Raw genomic sequence first — 22998 nt, 5'->3', positions numbered from 1 at the left:
GAAAACTCTTATGGAATTTGAATTGAATTACAAGTTTTTTCTCCGAAAAAAACTCAAATGCTAGTAAAATATCTAAATTGGTCCCTGGACCTCTCCCATTGACTTATACATGAACTTGGCAGGTTTTAGGTGGCAAATAGTCGAATTTGAACTTTTAAATGGCCACAGTTTGTTAAATCTCACAATTTGAATTTAAATTTGAATCGAGTTTGGATAATTCTCAATTCAAATTTTCAATTCAACCCTTAATAAATCTGCCCCAAAGTGACAATCATCCCAAATATTCAGTGTCATTTGCTTTTCTTTTTTTTTTCATTGTTTTGTCAAACACTAGGGTGTTTGTGCAGATCACACAATGTTATATAGATTACTCAGATAGCCCACAATGCAGAAAGTAATGCCAATTCATTGTAAAGGGATTTTGTTGTCAAAATAAAAGAAGCATGGAACAGAAACAAACTTTTATTATTTAAACAAATTACTTTTTTTTTTGCTATGACATGTATTAGTGTATTTCAGAATTTCATGTGACTATTTACTTCTTGTCAAAAACACAGACATCAATTCTACATAGATATGGATCAGCTATAGGCAAATGCAAAATCACAGATCAGTTAAAAGGACCTTTGCAGTTAAAAAAATGGAGGTGTATTGTTTTCCTCTGCTGATGCGATCTTCATAGAACTATCTAGTATATGCTGTTTATTGAGGCCTGGACTATAAATCTGGATATTATGGAAAATACATTTGGCATCTGTGGAGCAGTATGGCCTTTGTGCACTTGAAATGCCATGGCTTATTTCATGGCTGTGTTTCTGAGCTCTAGGATGGAAATAAATTAGTATGGAATCATTTTCCAGTGTATAGCAACCTACAGGAAATAAAGGGGCTGAAGACTTCAAATAGAATAGCATACAGAAGTTTGCCTGGGTGATCAGGGAACAATGATATACATGGGTTTCTGTGCCGCAATCTTATGTACTGTGACAATCAAAGGAAAACATTGCTGTGCTTCCATAGCCTTTTAAAAACAAACTGGTTGAGTCATCATTACGTAGGCTCCTGGCAAGTGCAAGGCATTTGAGTTCTTATTAATAGGCCTTAGCATCCAGAATAGAAAATTACATGTTTGGATTAACTAGCATCTAAATTTCAGATTGGAAAAAGTCTTTAATGATGTTTATGCATGTGTACCAATAAGATATAATGGTACATCACTATGGGGCTGATTTATGAAGAAACAGTATATTTTTTAAAGCTATAATAAAAAAATTGCCAGATCAGTTCTGACAAACCTGCACTAAAATGAAAAGGCTTTGATAAATGTGCCAGTTCCTTAAAACATGTTTCAGTATGGTAATAATTTAAAATGCTAATAGCACTGTCTGTGTATGTTCTCTGTATCAATGTATTTTTTAAAACTCCATAGGGCTCAATATAACAAGGGAGAGGGATCTGTTCTCAAAGTGCGACGCTAGGGGACATTTGTTTTTTTGCCTGAAACTCACATGCCCATCTGTCCCATACAGGCATAGCTCTTTGCCCTCAAAGAATGTCTGCTGACAAGTTCTACTCTAAAAAATAAAAAATGGCTCTCTCACAATTAGGGTAGCCACTTTTTTCTGGTAATACCGGCCTTGGGGTTGGGTACGCATGGTGATGATGTCACTGGGTATGGAAATAGGTGGATGGCGCTAGGAAATGGGGCGTGCTGTTTGGGGAAATGCATAAGGTAGAGGCAGGTGTCCTCTTTTTATAAGGGGTGAGGGCAGGGGCGGATTAATGCCTAGCTTAAGCTAGGCTATAGCCTTGGGGCCCACAGTGCTGAGGGGCCCATGGGGCTTTTCAATTTGTTTATATCTAGTTTAAAAAATTTTGCAAGCAAATTCGGGGGAATTGACAAGCGCCAGGGCTGAGGCAGACAAAACATGACATGCACCTTACCTAATCTTCTCCCAGACAGCCAGAAAGCAGGTACTGGGAGTTTTTGGGGGGCAGCACTGCACCCGACCAGGTCCAGCGGGGGTCGGGGATGTCGCGGGGTGGGGGTAGGCCCCTGTGGAAAGTGGTATTAAAGGAGAAGGAAAGGTTAAACTTAAGTAGATTTCTATAATAAGACTGGTGCATTCATAACTTACAAAGCTTAATTAATGCTTTCTCCGTGGTGTCTAGAAGAAGGAACAGCGCTTTGCAGAGAATCTAGCAGTGGACTCGGGTGACGTCACTAATTTTCAATGCAGCTTCCTCCCTGCTGCCCGAGGCAGCCTTGAGGCACGTTGGGATCAATTATAGTTTAATGCGCATGTCAGAGGCGCAGCCTTTCTCCCCAGATGGCGCGCTCGTGCCGCTATTGCTAATGAACGCTGCTACGTCATGTGACGCGCTCAGGGGAAGTTTTTTCGCGCATGCGCATTGCTGTCTCAAATCATTTAGCAAGATGGCCGCTGCGTTCTACAGTTCTACAGCAGAGCAGAAGATCGACCATCATTTTCTGCTTTTGTATGCGCATTGGTGAGGAGAAAATATAGCGATTAAGGACAACAATGTGCGTACTATAGAGGGAGGTAGTGTATGAAATTTACCTTTCCTTCTCCTTTAATCCGCCACTGGGTGAGGGGTAGGCCAGGGGGGCATTTATCGGGTTTTACAAATTTACCATCAGGTTCCTTGCGGGTAAACTTGTAATAGTGTCCTTAACTGGCGATTTGATGGCTAAGCAAGTCAAATACCAGCTGGGTGAGAACCCTATTCACAATGACAGAATACTGGGAACTAAGAAGCAGAAGTCCCATTCTATGACCAGAGCTCACCTAGCTCCAGCTGTGGCCTGGGGGGGGGCTCATGTTCCCCCTTCTAGTCCTAGAACCAACGTTGGGGATTCATTTGCCCCCCAAAGGTACACCTGATGATGATGTTCTTACTCCTCTGAATTGCCCTTATTTTTAAAAACACTTCAATTCAACATAGGTGAAATAATATATAAAATATGCAATTGCCTGCCACTCTTGGCCTCTACAAGGGGATGACTTCCTTGACAATCCCGGTTGCCTTGAGCACATTCTGATATTTACTGAAAATAAAGCTGTGTGTAAACATTAACAAATGCCATGTTTCTGTTTACACTGTCAGTTAATAAGTGAAAGAAGAGATTGTTGTTACCTCACATTGTGGATTCTGTTTGAACAACAAAACGATAACCAGTGTCCCAAAGAGCCTCAGGTTGTGATTAGTGCTCACATTAAAGGTGTAGTTCCTTTTTAAGTTACCATTTAATATAATGTACACTGTGATGTTTGTAGTTTGCAATACAATTGTAGCTTCACAGAGCAATAGGATTTTTGGCTGCCAGCATCAGTGACTACCATTAGAACAATGCTGTCCAGCTGGTGGCCCTGGGTCTATCTTGTGTGGCCTCTGTATAAGGCTAAGGCCACATGACACTGATTTGGGCCTGTGGAGAAACACAGGCCAATAATCTGCTGCTCCTTTTCTGCTGTGCTGCCTGCACTTGTTATAATTACCCCTGCAGATCCTCTTCTTCTGTATTGCCTGTGCAGTGCAGTAGAAGAGGAGCAGTGGTTAACAGATTCTTGGTCAGCAGAGAATCCGTGTTGTGTGACCATAGACTTAAAATCTGGCTGCTGTGATTGCTTTCTTTGTATAAGCTTTAAAAAGTTTCAGAACTTAGGTTAAAAGGGAATTATCGAAAATGAAAATATAATATAAGCTTCATCTTACTGAAATAAAACTTTCTATATACAATCAATTAAATATTCTGCTTAGTTTATGAAATAATCAAACGTATCTTCATTATCCCTCTCTCAGCATCTGTTTCTCTTCATTCTGTCTTCATGCAGGAGTTGGGTGTCAGATAGTCATTGACAGTTAGATCCAATATATCTTGTAGGGTGGCTCCCTTTCCTAGCAGATGAATTAGAGCTCACTCAAATAACTGATTCCAGCAAACAAAATAACTGCCTTTTGCACAAATCCTGCATGTAGAGAGACACGGTTTGTGGTTTCTGGTGATTTTAGTGAACTCTAATGCATCTTCTAGGCAAAAGGAGCTCCCCTATAAGATATATTGGGTCTAACTGTCAATGAATATCTTTGTCAATGAATATATTTTTAAAAGTTACATTATGGGGGGGGTATTTATCAAAATCCAAATAGTTCTCATTATTTTCTGAAAACTATTCCGACCAAATCCACAAGGATTTTTCCCCTACTTATCAATAAATGTTAACATTTTTTTTTTGTGCGGGAAAAGTCACAATAAAAAAAGCTACGACTTTTTTGTAAAATGGCCCAAAAGCTAAGATTTTTTCGGAAAACCCAGCCCAACTCAGAAAATCTTCCAATTGGCATCTGCCATTGACTTTTACATGTTCTCTGCAAGTCTGAGTTTTAACACCATTGGACTTCCCGATATCCCGAAAAGAGCCAGTGTTTTTCCTCAGAAAAAGCTGTATTTTCCCCTTTAAAAGTTTGACTAGAAAAATTCAGAAGCTAAATAAATAACCCCCTAAATGTGCACTAGCACTTTAACATACTCAATAAAGTTAGTTTAGATTTATGGCAATATCCCAAGGCAAAATGTGACAATTATACAAGTTACAAGTAGTGATGGCCGAATCTGTCCTGTTTTGCCGAAAATTCACAAATGCACACAATTTGCAAAATGCATTGAAGTCTGTGGGTTTTTAAAACTGTACATTAGGGTATATAGCAGTTTGCCCATCACTAGCTACAAGTATTTTGAAACACTAATAAAGTGACTTTTTCTGTAATTGCACATTTTACTTTATAAGGCACCATAAGACGATTTGCCGATGGCAAACAACCATTTTAACCACCACTGCCATCCAGTGGAAAGCAGCAGTGGAAAAACACTCCACCTCTCACTTTTTTTTTAAAGCAAAGGTCTGACTGTCATTCCATGTACATCAGACACTTTATTTTAAAGTGCTCCATTGCCATTGGCATAAGAAACTGCATTCTTCTTCTGGCCTTTGCTGTTGCGAAGTTACCATAAAATACAGCAGTATGTTCAGTTACCAGTGCAAAATAAAAATGTTAAGCTCAGCAAAAACAGCCCATATAAAGGATATCTTTTATATTAACCTAAAACTGCTTTTGCACAATTTATCAGTAGTTTAGTACTCTCTAAGCAATAATACTAATAAGGCTTCAAAACATGGATTCTGCTGTTTTACTGTATTTGGAAAGGATTTTGTATTATAAGCAAGAAACAATAAGACCACTTTCTAAAAAATCTTCAGGCAGCAGCTATTATTCTTTTTGTATATCATAGGCCTAATTCACATTTTATCATATACACTGATCATGTTTGTATTCAATATACTGTATATGTGTATATATATATATATATATATATATATATATATATATATATATATATATATATATATACACCATAGGAATAAATGAAGCAGCACTCGATTAATGCAAAAAGTGTATTAAAATTCAGTACATCACAAAGCGACGTTTCAGACAAACTATGTGCCTACGTGAAGTTCATTTGGCTTGAGAAAGGGCACATAGTTTGTCCGAAACGTCGCTTTGTGATGTACTGAATTTTAATACACTTTTTGCATTAATCGAGTGCTGCTTCATTCATTCCTATGGTGTATAATACGAGGGGATGAGACGGCATCCCCTAGGGAGCGAGCACCGAGATTTCCACTGACACGCTGAAGAGAGTGCTGGGGCATACCCTACTATTGTATGTGTATATATATATATATATATATATATATATATATATATATATATATATATATATATATATATATATATATATATATATATATTGAATACAAACATAAAAGAATAAGTGTATATGATAAAATGTCAATCAACATCTTTTTGTCCCAATTCTCAAATGTCTTATCTGATGTCCCTTGCATTTACAGAAGCTAGTGTGAGTGCATTTTAAATGACAAGTAAGAGGTGACCGAGGCATTTCTTCACACCCTTTGAAGCATGCCATTCTTCATCAAGTGTAACACTTCATACTTTGATGCAAACATCTGGCACTATTTGGGGAAAATGGTGTATTGTGAGTAAAAACATAGTACTTTGTACACTTTGACCCAGATTTGTAAATGGGAGTAGTAGGTTATTCAGTCATGTAAAAGCGTAAATATATACAACCCAATTTTTACTTTTGTAACAGGATTGGAACTAGGGATAGGCAGAAGAGGCACATGCCCAGGGTACAACGGTTGCCGATGTCAGAGGCTGATAGACAGTTATAAGAAACACCTGTTTTAGGCAATACCAGGTATAAGAACCAAGTGTGAATTTACTTTTGCCAAGGAAGGTAGGGAACTATCTGTCAATTATGTGTTGATTAAATGATTGCAAACTCAATTGTTCTTTCTTTTTTCTTGTTCAGTTACTTCACTTTATATATAACCTGAATGAAGATCAAATATCCAGCTCAGTGGCTCAGAAACTTTGCATCATTTTTACTGGCCAGGTTGGTAAAATACAAGCCAGATGGCAACATTATGCCTGCAATGGGTGTATTTTTACACTGAACATTCAAAGACACAAAGATACCCTGTAGCTTGCACCTGTTTTAATCAGGTGTAAATATAGGGCTCTCCCAGATGCAAATTTAAATCTGGCAAATCCCTAGGCATATCTTTATTGCCTCCCCCCATTTTTCTTCCCAATTGCTCTTGTGCCAATTGTACAGGAGAGTGGTAGTTCTCCTTAGGTTTGCTGCTGGATGTAGGGGGAAGTGTTCAACAGCAGGGTATTTAAAAAATAATTCTATAAAATTCTATACCTTGAACTACTTAAATAAACCCGTTTAAAGACATACAGGCAGATTTAGTCCCTGTAACCATGAAGGTGTACTTACTTTTTTACATGACCATAGCCAACTCTTTTCATCACCTATTGTCTGCAGCTATATGTGTTTTAAATACTATTATATATATATATATATATATATATATATATTATATATATATATATATATATATATACATATATACATGTGTGTGTGTGTTTGTGTAGCACCAATGTTAACCACTGGAACGTGATGTTTTAGTTTTATGTTTTAGCAAGGTCTTTGAATAATGTCTATGCATTGGCAATGATGGTAGCTCACACTCATATGTTTAAGGGCACCTAGCCAAAATCAAACACATATTAACAATCTGACAGTACAACCTAAACACGTTTAATCAAACTACATATGCAGTTTTTTTTTTTAAAAAAAAAACAGCAGTTTTTAAAAAATCCCTTACTTTGTCAAATGGGTTCTTTCGCTGAGGGAGTCCACACTGTGACACCAACATGCAAATGAGTTTGTGAGCATGCTCAGATTATAGAACTGCCCTGAGTATTCTACCCAGAATATGAATTTGTACCAAAAAGAAAGGAACTGCAAAGAAGAGCTAACGAGGTCACACAGCCTTATTAATAATATAATTAGATTGTGTGTGTAACTTGGAAACCATGAAAGGATTAATTAATGCCTTAAAGAATGTTTTTGATGAGTGCAAATAAATTCATCCAAAATAAATGTATTGTGTCCACACTTTGATGTGTTGTCATTATTATTTCTTGTGATAAACAATAAAGAGTTAATAAAGTACAATAGTGTAAGGTGTGCTAATTACGTAAGTAACAGTGTGCATTCCACTAGTCCGTAGAAGAAGGAATCACTCAATAAAACATAACATTTAATAGTTCATTTAAAATCAAAAGAGGGATTTAATGAAATATAAAAACACTTAAAAATATGATGTATCCCAATCTGGTATCACAGTTGTAAGGATTGCAGTATATCTGAGTAATGAAAATACTGGTCCCACCTAGATCATTACATCAGCCTATATGCCCTCTGAGTTGAGGAGCAGGAGGGTGTCTATAGTAAAAGAAATTAGGTAGCTCCTATTGTGGGAAAAACAACGGACAAACCAACACCTTGTATGCTGGACCCTGAAGTATCGCACAAGTGTTAATTCCAAAATGGTGTGCAAGGAGACTAAACTGACGCTTTGTCCTCTCAGAGGCACCTAAGTAGGTATGGCCTATTCCCTATGTCTTGTGTTAAAGCAACACCAAAAGTTTGGACATGAACACAATAGGTTAAATAACCAAAGGTAGTGCATACAAACGGAGGACAGACCCAATGTACTGTACCTTGCAGTATTGCTTTAACACAAGACATAGGGAATAGTATTTTCATGAGTGCAATCCAAGATACCTGCCTCAGCTAGAACTGCAGTGGAGATAGGGGATATTTTGCAGAAGGTATAGTGAGCTGATGATTTACATTATCCAAACAATTCTAAATGTAGGGACCCATAGGGTTAATGTGCCCCTATGGCTTTAAATCCATACATTTCCTGATCTCCCTAGTTGCTGGGCAGATGCCCACGTAGCTAGTTGTAATTTACATATCCCAGTTATTGGCAGGAGGCGCTGTGACCACATCCAGTCACACTTTGGTATAGTGAGTGAGAAGGGGTGGATCTTTCTCTTTGGATTCTGGTTGCTGACCCAGCTGGATGTTTCCAGAGAACTTGTTTCCTGGGTACAACAAGGCCCAGTAAAGCCTGTTTGCCCTTGAGGGACCTGAACCTCTAGTGTGGATGTCAGGGAGCAGGGACCCTGTGAATGAGGCTAGTGAGTGGCAGGAATATAATGTTATAGTAATCCCTAGGAGAGTAAGACAGTGAGGGAAGATAGGATGAGCAGCTTTGTGCTCCATCAAGGAGGTGTAGCAGGGAGCAGCTTCCCAGGCTGTAAGATTTGCCTACAGTGAAGGGACACAGTGGATAGGCTGCCAGGCTGTAGGTTCTCTTCCCTGACCACTTCACTGGGTGAGATCCAGACCACGTGTGAGGTATTTCTGCCTGGAGGGAAGTTGTACTGCATTGACTAAATCCTTGGGAATGCACCTGCATCTACCTCTGATATACTGTTTGAGCTGTGTGCCTATATATTCTGAAAATGCCTCTTTACTGATGTAAGTAACCTGTGGATCATTTGTCTCTGTCAAATAAAAGTTTGTTCTGTTTGACTGCAAGAACCTCCTGGCGCCCATTTCTTTATTAGTTAAAGGAGAAGTAAAGTCCTTATTAAAAAAAACCCTACCCCCTTACCCTACATAGACCCCCCTCCCTCCTATCCCCCCACGGCCTAGCTGCTACCCCGGGCAAATGCCCCTAACTTTTTACTTACCCCTTGGTGCAGATTCACGGCATTGTAGTTCAAGGGGGTGCCATATTCTTTTTCAGTCTTTTAATAAGGGGTTTACTTCTCCTTTAAAGCACAGTAGCATGTGGGAGTTGTAGTTGCGCTACACCGCACCTTCATTTTTTCCACTTTGTGAAGGCCCTGCCTTAAGTGTTAGAGTCCATCCAGTGTAACCCATGCTCTAGTATTCTAGCTGGTGATTAACCCCGTTGGTGTACATAGCCCAAAAACGTGTTACATTATGTTTTAAAAATTGGATTTCTTGAACTTTCACATAGTGTATTTACTTAGTGAATGATTTAATTATGATTGGTGCCCTTTACATGGAAATATACAGAACGGGTTTGGTTTGTGACTCAAGTTATGCTTTTCATAGCCTGCTTTTTTTACACACCACTTGCTTAGGCAAGATAAAGCTCTTTGGGACCACCACCGCTGTTTTCCACCTGAGCCCAGCTGCAATCAGAACACCTTATGTGCCACAGACCTAAATATGAAGCTACAAAGAACAACCAGGAAAGGCATAGATCTTTAATGTCAGAGTACTCCTGTAGATCCAGGCTGATACAGTTGCCCTATGCATCACACATGGAAGGGGCTTGCATTAGGCGTCAAATCTAATAAACAGTAGAAACAGTTAGCTATTCAAGTGTAGCAGCCAGTGCTATCCAAACAAAAATGGAACAAGCAATCAAATAAAAGTGCTTTCAAGGACATTCTCCAGTCCCATGGGTAGTCAAATAAAGTCTGCTTGACTGAGCTGTGGGCATGGCTTAACCTATGCACATCCTAGACAACAGAAAATATAAACTGTAATCTGTTCCTGTTATCAGATTATAGAGCATAGCAGCCACAGCTGTACAAGAAAGATGAAATTCAGTAAATAGAGATTCAAAATCAATAATTATGTATTTTATTTATAACATGGTATTTATATACCATTAACAAATTTACACAGCTCTTTACAGAGATTATATATCAGTCCCTGCTCCAGTAAAGCTTGAAATCGAAGGTGATATTCACATTAACACATTAACACACACGAAAGCCAATTTTTTCAGGGAACCGTAAACCTATCTGTATGTTTTTGGAGTGGTTTTGGACCATAATAGATATACATATTGATCAATACTTATCAAATTGATTGGATAAAAACTGTGCCAGTGGGACATATCACAGTTATCTATGGTAAAGATATTTTGGAGGGTTGATTATAGAATAACTAAAAAATCTATACAAGTGAATATATACAGTCATATGAAAAAGTTTGGGAACCCCTCTCAGCTTGCATAATAATTTACTCCACTTTCAACAAAAAAAATAACAGTGGTTTGTCTTTCATTTCCCAGGAACATCTGAGTACTGGGCTGTTTTCTGAACAAAGATTTTTAGTAAAGCAGTATTCAGTTGTGTGAAAAACTAGCTGTGCAAAAAAAATGGGTACCCTTGTAACTTTGCTAATTTGAAAGCATGTAACTACACAATACTAATTACTGGCAACACCAAATTGGTTGGATTAGATCATTAAGCTTTGAACTTCATAGGCAGGTGTGTCCAATCATGAGAAAAGGTATTTAAAGGGATACTGTCATGGGAAAAAAAAAATTCAAAATGAATCAGTGCTGCTCCAGCAGAATTCTGCACTGAAATACATTTCTCAAAAGAGCAAACAGATTTTTTTATATTCAATTTAGAAATCTGACATGGGGCTAGACATATTGTCAATTTCCCAGCTGCCCCAAGCCATGTGACTTGTGGTCTGATAAACTTCAATCACTCTTTACTGCTGTACTGCAAGTTGGAGTGATTATCACCCCCTCCCTTTCCCCCCCCCCCAGCAGCCAAACAAAAGAACAATGGGAAGGTAACCAGATAGCAGCTCCCTAACACAAGATAACAGCTGCCTGGCAGATCTAAGAACAACACTCAATAGTAAAAACCCATGTCTCACTGAGACACATTCAGTTACATTGAGAAGGAAAAACAGCAGCCTGCCAGAAAGCATTTCTCTCCTAAAGTGCAGACACAAGTCACATGACCAGGGGCAGCTGGGAAATTGACAAAATGTCTAGCCCCATGTCAGATTTCAAAATTGAATATAAAAAAAACTGTTTGTTCTTTTGAGAAATGGATTTCAGAGCAGAATTCTGCTGGAGTAGCACTATTAACTGATGTGTTTTGAAAAAAACATGTTTTCCGATGACAGGATCCCTTTAAGGTGGCCAATTGCAAATTGTGCTTCTGTTTGACTCTCCTCTGAAGAGTGACGTGATCCTCAAAGCAACTCTCAAAAGATCTGAAAACAAATATTGTTCAGTATCATGGTTTAGGGGAAGGCTACAAAAAGCTATCTCAGAGGTTTAAACTGTCAGTTTCAACTGTAAGGAATGTAATCAGGACAGTGTCGGACTGGCCCACCGGGATACCAGGAAAATTCCCGGTGGGCCAAGGTGTCAGTGGGCCCTCATGCTGCTAAACTTTTGGCCAATTTCATGGCCATTCCCTATTTCTATGAGAACAAAGAGGCTAAATAGATGGAATAATTGATTATAGTCAGGCCCAGACTGACAATCTGTGGATTCGGGCAATTGCCCGACGGGCCGCTTTAAATTTCATTCAAGTGGGCCGCCCGCTCTCTCACTCCTAATCCTAATAAGAAACTGTGCTGCAGCGTCTCTGGCTGTTTCCGGAGCCATGCGACACGCCCCTTCTGCCTGCCTTTCAGCAGCAACATCAATATTCCCAGCTGCCGAGGAAATGAACAGGGAGCCATAGTAACGGCTGGAAAGCGGTGTTGGTAGCGACATCTAGAGGATGTGCAGGAGCATGGGTGGGCCGTGCCGGCTCAGACCCACTGCACAGAACAGACGCTCCTCCCCTCCCCTGCATGATCGCATGAAGAAGATTGTGCGAAGTAAGTACAGTATGTGCGAGCAGCAGGGGTGGGGGAGGATTACAGAGGGGGCCCTGCGACTGAGGAGAGGTGGGGGAGGATTACAGAGGAGGCCCTGCAATGGAGGGGGGGATTACAGAGGGGGCCCTTGGGGGCCTAATGTGGCAGCCCTGGTGGGCCCTAAACCCCCCCAGTGCAGCCAGTGTTGGAGCTGGCTGCACTGAAGCCTGTCAGACTGTTTTTACTGACCATGCAAAGTATTTAGCTGATGAGGAGATCCTCTAACCTCCTCCATTTACTTTTCAGTCTGTTTCATGTCAATGTAAATAATAGGGAAAATGCATAAAAATATATGAAGGCCAGTACACTCATGTATTATAAGGGATAATGTCCCCCTACTTTAATAAATGATAAGGATATTAGGAGTCACTGAGGGGTTGTTCTGTGACCATATAAAGGCACAAGGCTGCAGGCTGCAGGCTGAGTTATACAGGGAACTCTGGGTATCACTCATGTATTATAAGGGATAATGTACCCCCTACTGTAATTGATAAGGATATTAGAAGTCACTGAGGGGTTGTTCTGTGACCATATAAAGGCACAAGGCTGCAGGCTGAGTTATACAGGGAACTCTTGAGTATCACTCATGTATTATAAGGGATAATGTACCCCCTACTGTAATTGATAAGGATATTAGAAGTCACTGAGGGGTTGTTCTGTGACCATATAAAGGCACAAGGCTGCAGGCTGAGTTATACAGGGAACTCTGAGTATCACTCATGTATTATAAGGGTTAATGTACCCCTACTGTAAATTATAAGGATATTCGAAGTCACTGAGGGGTTCCGTGGCCATATAAAGGCACAAGGCCTGCAGAATCTTTAAACTTATTTTACATTACATAACCTTGTTTAATATCCATCATAACATTATCTTTGAATGCTATTTATAATTTGGCATAAAAGTACTACTATGCCAAATTAGTATTACTTTTCTTGCCCCCATGTTCCTCTATGAGGGGGCTGCTATATTTGTGCAGCAGGAGTCTGTTAGCATTAGAGACTCTAACTGACAGGCTGAGATGGGACAGTCAGATTGGCAAAACAGTCAGGTTTAGGAACTTCAAGTAATAATTAATTACAAAAGAAGAACTATCAGCAAAAAACGATCAACTTGACCTATATGTAATTTTTATTGTAGATTAATATTTTGAAATGAAAATTTTTAATGTCAGTATCACTTTAAATGAGAAAGGCAGCTCTTTATGCACATACTTTTTTGCAGTTTTACCCTAATATATAAGTGGATGAGTACAAGACCATTGAGTGTTTACAAGTGGGCTGCTTTGATTTTTTTTGCCCGGGCTGCTTTTTGCTCCCAGTCCGGCCCTGATTATAGTATGTAAAGAAAACAGACTAGGAGAATAGAGGTTGATTGAGGAGATGAAGAATAATAGTACTGAGAGTGGCCCCTGGTCTAAGGTTTTTGGGTGGGCCCCTGGTGTCCCAGTCCGACACTGAATCAGGAAATGGAAGGCCACAGGCACAGTTGCTGTAAAAAACAGATCTGGCAGGCCAAGAAATATACAGGAGCGGCATATGCAGAGGATTGTGAGAATTGTTACAGACAACCCAAAGATAGCCCCAAAGACCTGCAAGTCCCCTGACTTGAATATCATCAAAATCTATGATTTGAAGCTAACTGTTTATGCTTGGCAGCTATTTAACTGAACTGGAGAGATGTTGTATGGACAAATAGTCAAAAATACCGCCATCCAAAATCCAGACACTCATCAAAGGCTATAGGAGGCGTCTAGAGGCTGTTACTTTTGCAAAAGAAGGCTCAACTAAGTATTGATGTAATATCTATGTTGGGGTGCCCAAATTTATGCACCTGTCTAATTTTGTTATGATGCATATTGCATATTTTCTGTTAATCTAATACACTTTATGTTACTGCTGAAATACTACTGTTTCCATAAGGCATGTTATATATTAAAAGGAAGTTGCTACTTTGAAAGCTCAGCCAATGATAAACAAAACTCCAAACTTTTTCATATGACTGTAGCTGTAAAATTTCCCATCGAGAAAGTGTGGCAAGCTACATTTTCACCCTTGGCAGATATACCCACTATACAGTATATACATGATTCTAAAGCACTTTAATTGATGTAAATGGCCATTTAATAATTTTCTTTTCAAAATATGTGTAAGTCTAACTTAGTAAGTTAGGTTGAAAAAAGACACACGTCCATCAAGTTCAACCTTCTCACTCTATTTTAACCTGCCTAACTGCTAGTTAGTTCTTTAAAAATGTATTGTGCCTATTCCATACTTCTTGGCAACATTGTACTGTATTTGTGGCTAATCAATGGTGAAAGCATCAGGGGAGATCTCCAGGATTATAACAAAATCCATACAAACATCTGCAAGTCAAACACGTTCCCGCTGATAAAAGTGCAGAAGCCTAACCCAACACAAACATGATATGTACACCAGGGCTTAGACACCTGTGAGGAAGGCCAATACATCAAATTTCAGGCATTGTTACAGTAAGCCTAGAAAGAATTTCTGGCCCATTGTAGTCCCTGTGGGGCTTGAGGCAACATCCTGTATGGAGACTGACCCAGACATACCTTATTGACTCTTGCAGGGATAATTGTTCCCTGCCCAGAACATTCTGTCCATTTTTATTATGATTGCAAGTAGTCTGTTTTATGGGCCACTGCATATCTTGTTTTAATGTGCAAGCAAATTATCCCATTACAAAGGCAGTGCTGCATATCTTGCTTTCTAAGTAAATTCTAAGGAACAATTATAACTATAGAAGCATTCTTAAAGGTAACCATGCAATATTATGAAAATAAGCTGTGTGATCAGTTCCCCATTTTACTAGCTCCAATAAGTGCCATCTCTACCACTGCCACCACTACAGCTGGCCACTGAGAATTAAAATAGGCACTGGCATTTCAGGTACACAGAGGCCCAATCAGCCCACATAGAGACCCAAACAGACCCAACCAGCCACTAAATACTGACTTTCTAAGGGACCTTATAGCAGCCCCTCTGGCATTTGCCAGAACCCACAGATTGCCAGTCCGGGCCTGAAGCTGGCCATAGATGTACAGATTTCACCCTTGTATCGGACGGATGATCGGACGTCCCAATCTTCCGACCTGCCAATACTAATAAAGTAGTAAAAGAACTAATCAGACATTGTTCTGGCTGTGACCGCAATCATACAAAAGTTATGTCAGACAAATAGTAGTTACAGCAGGCCCGGGCTGGCAATCTGTCGATACGGGCAAATGCCCGAGGGGCCGCTTCATATTTAGTTCAAGTGGGCCGCTCACACAGGGTCGCACTGGGCCGGTGGACCCAGGCTCTTTTGCGCCCCAACAGCCCAGAACGCTCCTGTACTCCCTCTTGTAACCAAAAAACTTGCAAGCGTTGATGCGCGTGGATGCGCGCGCATGCACACCCAGGAGATGCTCAATAGTTTGCCACTGGGGGGGCCGGATCCGCTCCTGCAGAAAAAAATCACAAGCGTGTATGCGCGCGTATGCGCGCACATGCAGAGGGAGTACAGGAGATATCGGCGGCACCTAGCGCTGGGCCCTCAGTTGTGCGTATTTTCCATCTGTCCGTGTCCCAAGCACGTCCCTGGACTGAAGGTAACCATGTCTGCAACCAAGTCAGCATGGTTTTCATAATTTGCACCCTGCCACTGTGTGAGTATCCACAGACACGTCCTTTGGGCAAAACCAGCTTTTTGTAGAAAACCTTCAGTATGTTACTGTCCCACTTAATATAGCAATTTAACCTTTGTGAAATCTTAACTCTGTTCCTCCTTTTGAATTATTTCCAAAGATCGATTTTCTGAAGCTATACTATACAACCCCAATTTGTGTTGATTCCCTTAATCATGGACAGTGTAAATCCTAGCCAATGAGAATTTCAGAGCAGGTCCCTCACATAGAATATGAAACAGCACTGATCTGCAATTGCACATTATCAAAAACATTTTTTACCACAAAGTCTACCCATCTGTTGTCCCATTGTATTTGTCACATAGAAGTATCAAGAAGTTTTTATGAATGCATTATTGACTCATCCTGCAGTGTTGGGCTTGTCTAAGCTTCCATTGTCACAACCTGGCTGGCCTCAGCCTTCACAATTTAACATACTTTTTTTACCTACTATGTCATAATTTCTCTGTCAAAACAAGTGATGGGACCAAGTTCCCAGAAGGTGATGATATGATGCCATTGATGCAAAGCCAGTCACCAGTTAAGCATAGGTTCTTACAGTCATAGGATTATGTTTCTTAAAGTGGACCTGTCACCCAGACACAGAATCTGTATAATAAAAGTCCTTTACAAAATTAAACATGAAATCCAATTTCTATTTTTTATTAAAGCATTCATAGCTGTTGTAAACTCATTTAAAAATCTCAGCTGTCAATCAAATATTGTCTGCCCCTCCTCTATGCCTTAGGCATAGAGGCGGGACTGACAATTACTTTCACTTTCCATTCAGCACTTCCTAGATGCCCACCCATTCCCCCATTCTCTTCACCATTCAATTGTGTAGCCAGGACATGGGGATGGACATCAGGTCCCCCATTCTGGTGCACATACAAGATTCTTAGATGATACAAGGCTTTCCTTAATAACAGTGTCCACAGCTCCTGCCTGCTTGTTATAATTATGAATTCCCAGACTGAAGGAAACAAGATTCAAATAATGTATATAGTGTAATTAAATTTCATTTTACTTGACTAATGTGATAAAATAGGATTCTGAATAATTTTTTTGGGTGACCGGTCCCCTTTAATAGCTTGTACAGTGGCATACCATAGTTATTTTCCAGATCTCAGAATAATTATTTTGGCTAATGTATACTGGACATCTGTCCGTGTCCCAAGCACGTCCCTGCACTGAAGGTAACCATGTCTCATAGATTTATGGATCCCAATCCTGCCCAAACATGGCTCACGCTGCAACCTTCTATTACCGGAATAGTGAAAACTGCAGCTGGAACGAGTGAGTAAGCTCATTACTGTGCCAGCTAACGGCCAGAGGCCAACCTGCCACACGTAAACAACAATACAGAAACAATTAATGTAAAAATGCCTTGCCACTGTATAAATAAAAGTATGTCAAATAAGGAGTATAGTGCTTTCGAACTTAGAATACCCCAATCTTAAATTATAGTGTAAAGTAAGCAAGAGGCTAAGCATGAGGAACATAAAGTCACAAATGACCCTCACCCCATTTAAGTGTATATGCTCATCATTCATGTCATACAAATAATGTGAGTCTCTCAAAAAGTCATAAGCAATAGTTATAACAGAATCATTTTATTTTAGCCTTATGTCCAAATAAAATATTTCAGATATGGGATCCTTTATCCAGAAAGCTCAGAATTATGGCATGGTCGTCTCCTATAAACTCCATTTTATCCAAATAATCCAAATTTTTAAAAATGATTTCCTTTTTCTCTGTAATAATAAAACAGTAGCTTGTACTTGATCCAACCAAATATAAAATGAATCCTTATTGGAAACAAAACCAGCCTTTTGGGTTTATTTAATGTTAACATGATTTTAAAGTAGATTTAAGGTATGAAGATCCAGATTATGGAAAGTTCCATTATCCAGAATACCCCAGGTCCCGAGCATTCCGAATAACAGGTCCCATACCTGTAATGCTTTTGACCAGGCCCAGGTGTCCGTACAGGCAAATGCCCAAGGGGCCCCTTTATATTTAGTTCAAGTGGGCCGCTCCCAAGATAATTAAGAAGGTGAACACGCTCAAGTACCTAGGCTTATTGGTGGCTAAACCTTAGTGCCATTGAACGTCCCGAAAAGAAGTCACTGAGGGGTTCTGTGACCATATAAAGACACAAGGCTGCAGGCTGAGTTATACAGGGAACTCTGAGTATCACTCATGTATTATAAGGGATAATGTACCCCCTACTGTAAATGATAAGGATATTAGAAGTCACTGAGGGGTTGTTCTGTGACCATATAAAGGCACAAGGCTGCAGGCTGAGTTATACAGGGAACTCTGAGTATCACTCATGTATTATAAGGGATAATGTACCCCCTACTGTAAATGATAAGGATATTAGAAGTCACTGAGGGGTTGTTCTGTGACCATATAAAGGCACAAGGCTGCAGGCTGAGTTATACAGGGAACTCTGAGTATCACTCATGTATTATAAGGGATAATGTACCCCCTACTGTAAATGATAAGGATATTAGAAGTCACTGAGGGGTTGTTCTGTGACCATATAAAGGCACAAGGCTGCAGGCTGAGTTATACAGGGAACTCTGAGTATCACTCATGTATTATAAGGGATAATGTACCCCCTACTGTAAATGATAAGGATATTAGAAGTCACCGAGGGTTGTTCTGTGACCATATAAAGGCACAAGGCTGCAGGCTGAGTTATACAGGGAACTCTGAGTATCACTCATGTATTATAAGGGATAATGTACCCCCTACTGTAAATGATAAGGATATTAGAAGTCACTGAGGGGTTGTTCTGTGACCATATAAAGACACAAGGCTGCAGGCTGAGTTATACAGGGAACTCTGAGTATCACTCATGTATTATAAGGGATAATGTACCCCCTACTGTAAATGATAAGGATATTAGAAGTCACCGAGGGGTTCTTTGACCACATAAAGGCTCAGGCAGCAGAACCTTTAACATATTTTACATTTATTACACTAAAGTGAGAAATGCAGCTTTTTTGCAGTTGTACCCCAATATATGAGTGGATGAGTACGAGACCATCACATGTTTACATGTGGGCTGCTTTGATTTTTTTGCCCGGGCTGCTTTTTATTCCCAGTCCGGCCCTGAGTTACAGTCACCCATTGATATTGTCTGCAATACATTCAGAGAAATTATCATTAGTCGACAGAAATCTTCTAACCTGTCCCATCGACTAAACGACCGATCACCATGGTACGAAAAATGTTGGGATGATCCATACACGTTCTAAAAATCGTATGAAACTTTGATTCGTACCACTATATCTTTCCGTCTATGGCGAGCTTAATGGATGTGGAAAGACATGAGTACAACATGGCAGCTTTTGTGACACTAACACTGGCCTTCTGAGGTCATTAAAATAGTGTTTTGGGTTTTCCAAGCATCGTGTTTTAGGTTGGGAGGATTTAGGTTGGGGGGATTTGATGAGACATTGTGTTGGCTTTTGTCTTTATATGCCACAAGGCCATACTTACATATTGGCTTGTAGCTAGTCGGTGCTTGACAAAGGGGCGTGACCCCGAAACGTTGCACTACTGCATAATAAAATTGCAAGGGCTTGCCCTGCTACTACAATTCCTGTGTGCCGGTGAAATTCTTCTTACCCTTGTAGCTAGTCGGGCAAATTTCAAGGGGATGGCCCTCAGGAACTTTCTCACCACCCCCCCCAAAAAAAAGTCCCCCAGCCCATAGCTGGACACTGTTAATCATAGTGACAAAGGCAAGACGCAAGCAATAGAATAGCACCTCTTCTGTGATATTGATTTAACCCAAAAAGTCTGTATGCTAAATTTAGAATTTGTATAAAGTGTTAAAGGGAAAGCCAAATTTTAAAAATAAGTAATTAAATCAAATGAATAATAAAAGTACAAGTATGCTTTATCCAGATTGCTCAGGACCTAGGGGTCATTCCATAATTTGGATCTCCACACTTTGTCTACTAAAAATAATGTAAACATTAAATAAACCCAATATAATTGTTTTGCCTCTAATAAGGATTAATTCTATATTAGCTGGGATTATGTGCAAGGTATTTTTTAATCATTTCAAAGAAAAAGGAAACATATTTTAAAATTATGAGCTATTTGATTAAAATTAAGACAATGGGAGAGATAATTCTGAGCTTTGTGGATAATGGGTTTCCAAGTAACAGATCTCATACCTATACAAGGTAATTCTATAGTGCCTAACATTTGGCACCCCCAAGTGCAAACAGACTTTCCTTCTCCTATAATAACAAGGGTTAAGCTTTGCAGTGTTAAGATTACACTATGGGAGGCATGTGCAAGGTCTCTCTATCAGTCACATACACAATGTAAAGCAATAAGTGATTGGTGCAGGACTGTATAAGGGACAGACTAATTTCAATTGACCATTTATAGGGAGAACCATGGCAAAATATACATCGAGTTAGTATTTTAAAACTCTTTATTTCACAAATAATGACATTCATAGAGGGAAAAAAGCAGTCTTTGGATACAAATCCGGGAAAACATTACTTAAAATCAGGGAAATGTGTGTATGTATATATAAATATATATATATATATATATATATATATATATATATATATATATATATATATATAAACCAAAATAGTCGGTGCACTCAGAATACCTGATTAAAGCCTAGGTGGAACATGAAGTCATGAATACGAATAAACAAAAAGAGTCCGGACTCATAGGTCTTGTGAAGAAAAAAGTGAATTTAATCAACGTTTCGGCTCTTAAACGTTGATGAAGACGGCTCACGTTTAAGAGCCGAAACGTTGATTAAATTCACTTTTTTCTTCACAAGACCTATGAGTGCGGACTCTTTTTGTTTTTATATATATATATATATATATATATATATATATATATATATATATATATATATATATATATATATACACACACACACACACACACACACACACACAGAGCTTAACTGGCATGTGATAAGAGAGAGGTAAGGAGATCCCTGCCCATAGAGCTTACAGTCTAAGCGACTGGAAGTTGTAGCTTAGCATCCAACTGGAAGCTGCATAATGTCAATCGCTATACTAAGGAATTCTGCAATGATTTTGTGCAACGTATATCCTTGTCTGAGTGTTGTGGTACTGTATTTACCAAGAGTCGTTGTGTCTGGAAAGTGATGGACTAAACCCAGTGATTCATGGGCTGCATTACTGAGCAGCTTTTAATGTAATCTGTATTTAAGAAGCCAGCAAGTAGCAGGGATGTGGCTGGGAGCTTTGAAGCCTTTATCCCTGACTCATGAAACACAAAGAGATTGAAGGGGAGGGGGCTGCAATACAGGAATCATCTAGCAGTCACTCCCTGAAGGCAGTAATGGAAGATACTGCTGTAATGCTCGTAAGTAAATCTGGGGCAGGAGGATATTAAGGAACATCGACAATGCACACTGTCAAAGTGATTACTGTATTGCTCAGTTTATCATATCAAAACAGCTCCTCATACTCCCTGCACACATGGCTGGTCACTCACCATATCCATTCTACATATCCACACCCACACACCAATCAGGGGTACTACACACTCCCACTTAAGGGGTATTCTGCTAGTAAATCACTTATATAGCCATGAAATAGCATGCTTTTTGAACCACTGTTTTCGTGCTTCCATTAGAAGGGACATACAGTACTATGGTTATGTGCTGATGAGGCCACTGAACAAGCAGTTTGCCTCAGGCACAAAACTTGGGAGTAGAATTCACAAGAGCAAAAAATTAGGGATGCACCGAATCCACTATTTTGGATTCGTCAGAACCCCCGAATCCAAGCCGAATCTGAATCCTGGCCAAATCCTGCCCGAATCCCGAACTGAATCCTGGATTCGGTGCATCCCTACAAAAAAATGCAAAATGATTGGTGGTGGAAATAATCTTTTGCCAATGAAAATAAATAGGTGTTTTAGTATTTATTTACAGTAAAACCTAAATTTTACATATTACAAAAAGTTTTCCCTCAGTTTTATTTTCTTGTGACCTCACAAATATATAATGCATAATGCACCCTTATTTTACATTTTCCCAGCTTTGCACAATTTTTCAAACTAAAATGGGGGTTCTACTGTAATTAAAATAAGAGACAGTTCACCTTGTTAATATTTATTAGTGAATTTTGGACTGACACTTCTATATTTGTGGGGGTTAATGCAAAAAACTCTGAATTTTTAGTGGGAAAAAATTAATTGTTTGAGATTTTTTTAAACCCAGAGCATGCAAAAAGTCTGAATCCGAATATACTCCATCTTCAACCTAGCGAGGTCCTGTAGAAGTCAATGGCAGAGGTCCTATTTGCAATTTGAAGATCTTATGGTCTATGCTGGTTTTCGTATGATAATCAGAACATTTCAGGCTTTTCTGACAATTTCACTAAACATTCTATTTTTCGCGCGACAATCAGAAAAGTTGTGGTTTTTCCCTATGCAATTTTTATGAGGTTTTTTTTATTGATAAATAAGGGTAAATCGTGGATTCTATTTTGGACAAACTTATTTCAAATATCAGAAAATTTCGGATTTTGATAAATAACCCCCTGCATGTTAAAGAGGATGTCCAACTAAAAAATACTTTGTGCTTCAGTCTTCCAAAATCACTTGAAGTTGCCTCAAAAGGAAACTTCAAGTGATCTTTGAAAACTGAAGGGACACAGGTAATATTTTATTCAGAAGATATTCACAGCCTGTGACAAAAGATAAAGCTGGGGAAGACCAACTAATTTGTTAGAGTATAACTTGTTCAAATTGGCTTTCATTTGCATGCCCTACTTATAATCCATACTTGGTATCAGGTTTGCTTCAGTAGCCACAACTGAATTCTACCAAGTGAATCAGACGCCAATACCGTTATTAATGCTATGCACTGGAAGTGATGCTATTCGACCACAAATACATGGGTAAAATGTGTGCTACTACTTGCATGTGACTTACCAAAACATAAGCTAATTGGCATACATGTTGGTTCATTATTTATTTATTTTTGAATAAAAAAAGAATTTTGGGTTTATGTTGAATTTTAAAATGACTTTTAGAGGCACATTTATCAAAGGTCAAATTTCGAATTCATGTG

The 22998-nt window shown here is 39.2% G+C and overlaps 1 protein-coding gene across 2 annotated transcripts in view; it reads right to left on the bottom strand.

Moving 5' to 3' along the window:
• Nucleotides 1-22998, bottom strand: part of gnaz.S (guanine nucleotide binding protein (G protein), alpha z polypeptide S homeolog) — a 74055-nt gene that overhangs the window by 14016 nt on the left and 37041 nt on the right. Inside the window, exon 3 of one of the 2 annotated variants that reach the window (XM_041580288.1) lies at nt 118-2056. The exons of the other annotated variant lie outside the window; for it this stretch is intronic. Coding sequence (XP_041436222.1) covers nt 1802-2056 — 255 coding nt within the window. The 3' untranslated portion in view covers nt 118-1801. Of the gene's footprint in view, nt 1-117; nt 2057-22998 lie in introns of those variants that run through there. 2 annotated transcript variants of the gene reach the window in all.

This window comes from Xenopus laevis, chromosome 1S (genome assembly GCF_017654675.1).
Source record: "Xenopus laevis strain J_2021 chromosome 1S, Xenopus_laevis_v10.1, whole genome shotgun sequence".
NCBI classification, from domain to species: domain Eukaryota; kingdom Metazoa; phylum Chordata; class Amphibia; order Anura; family Pipidae; genus Xenopus; species Xenopus laevis.
This window is presented reverse-complemented; position numbering and strand designations above follow the sequence as displayed.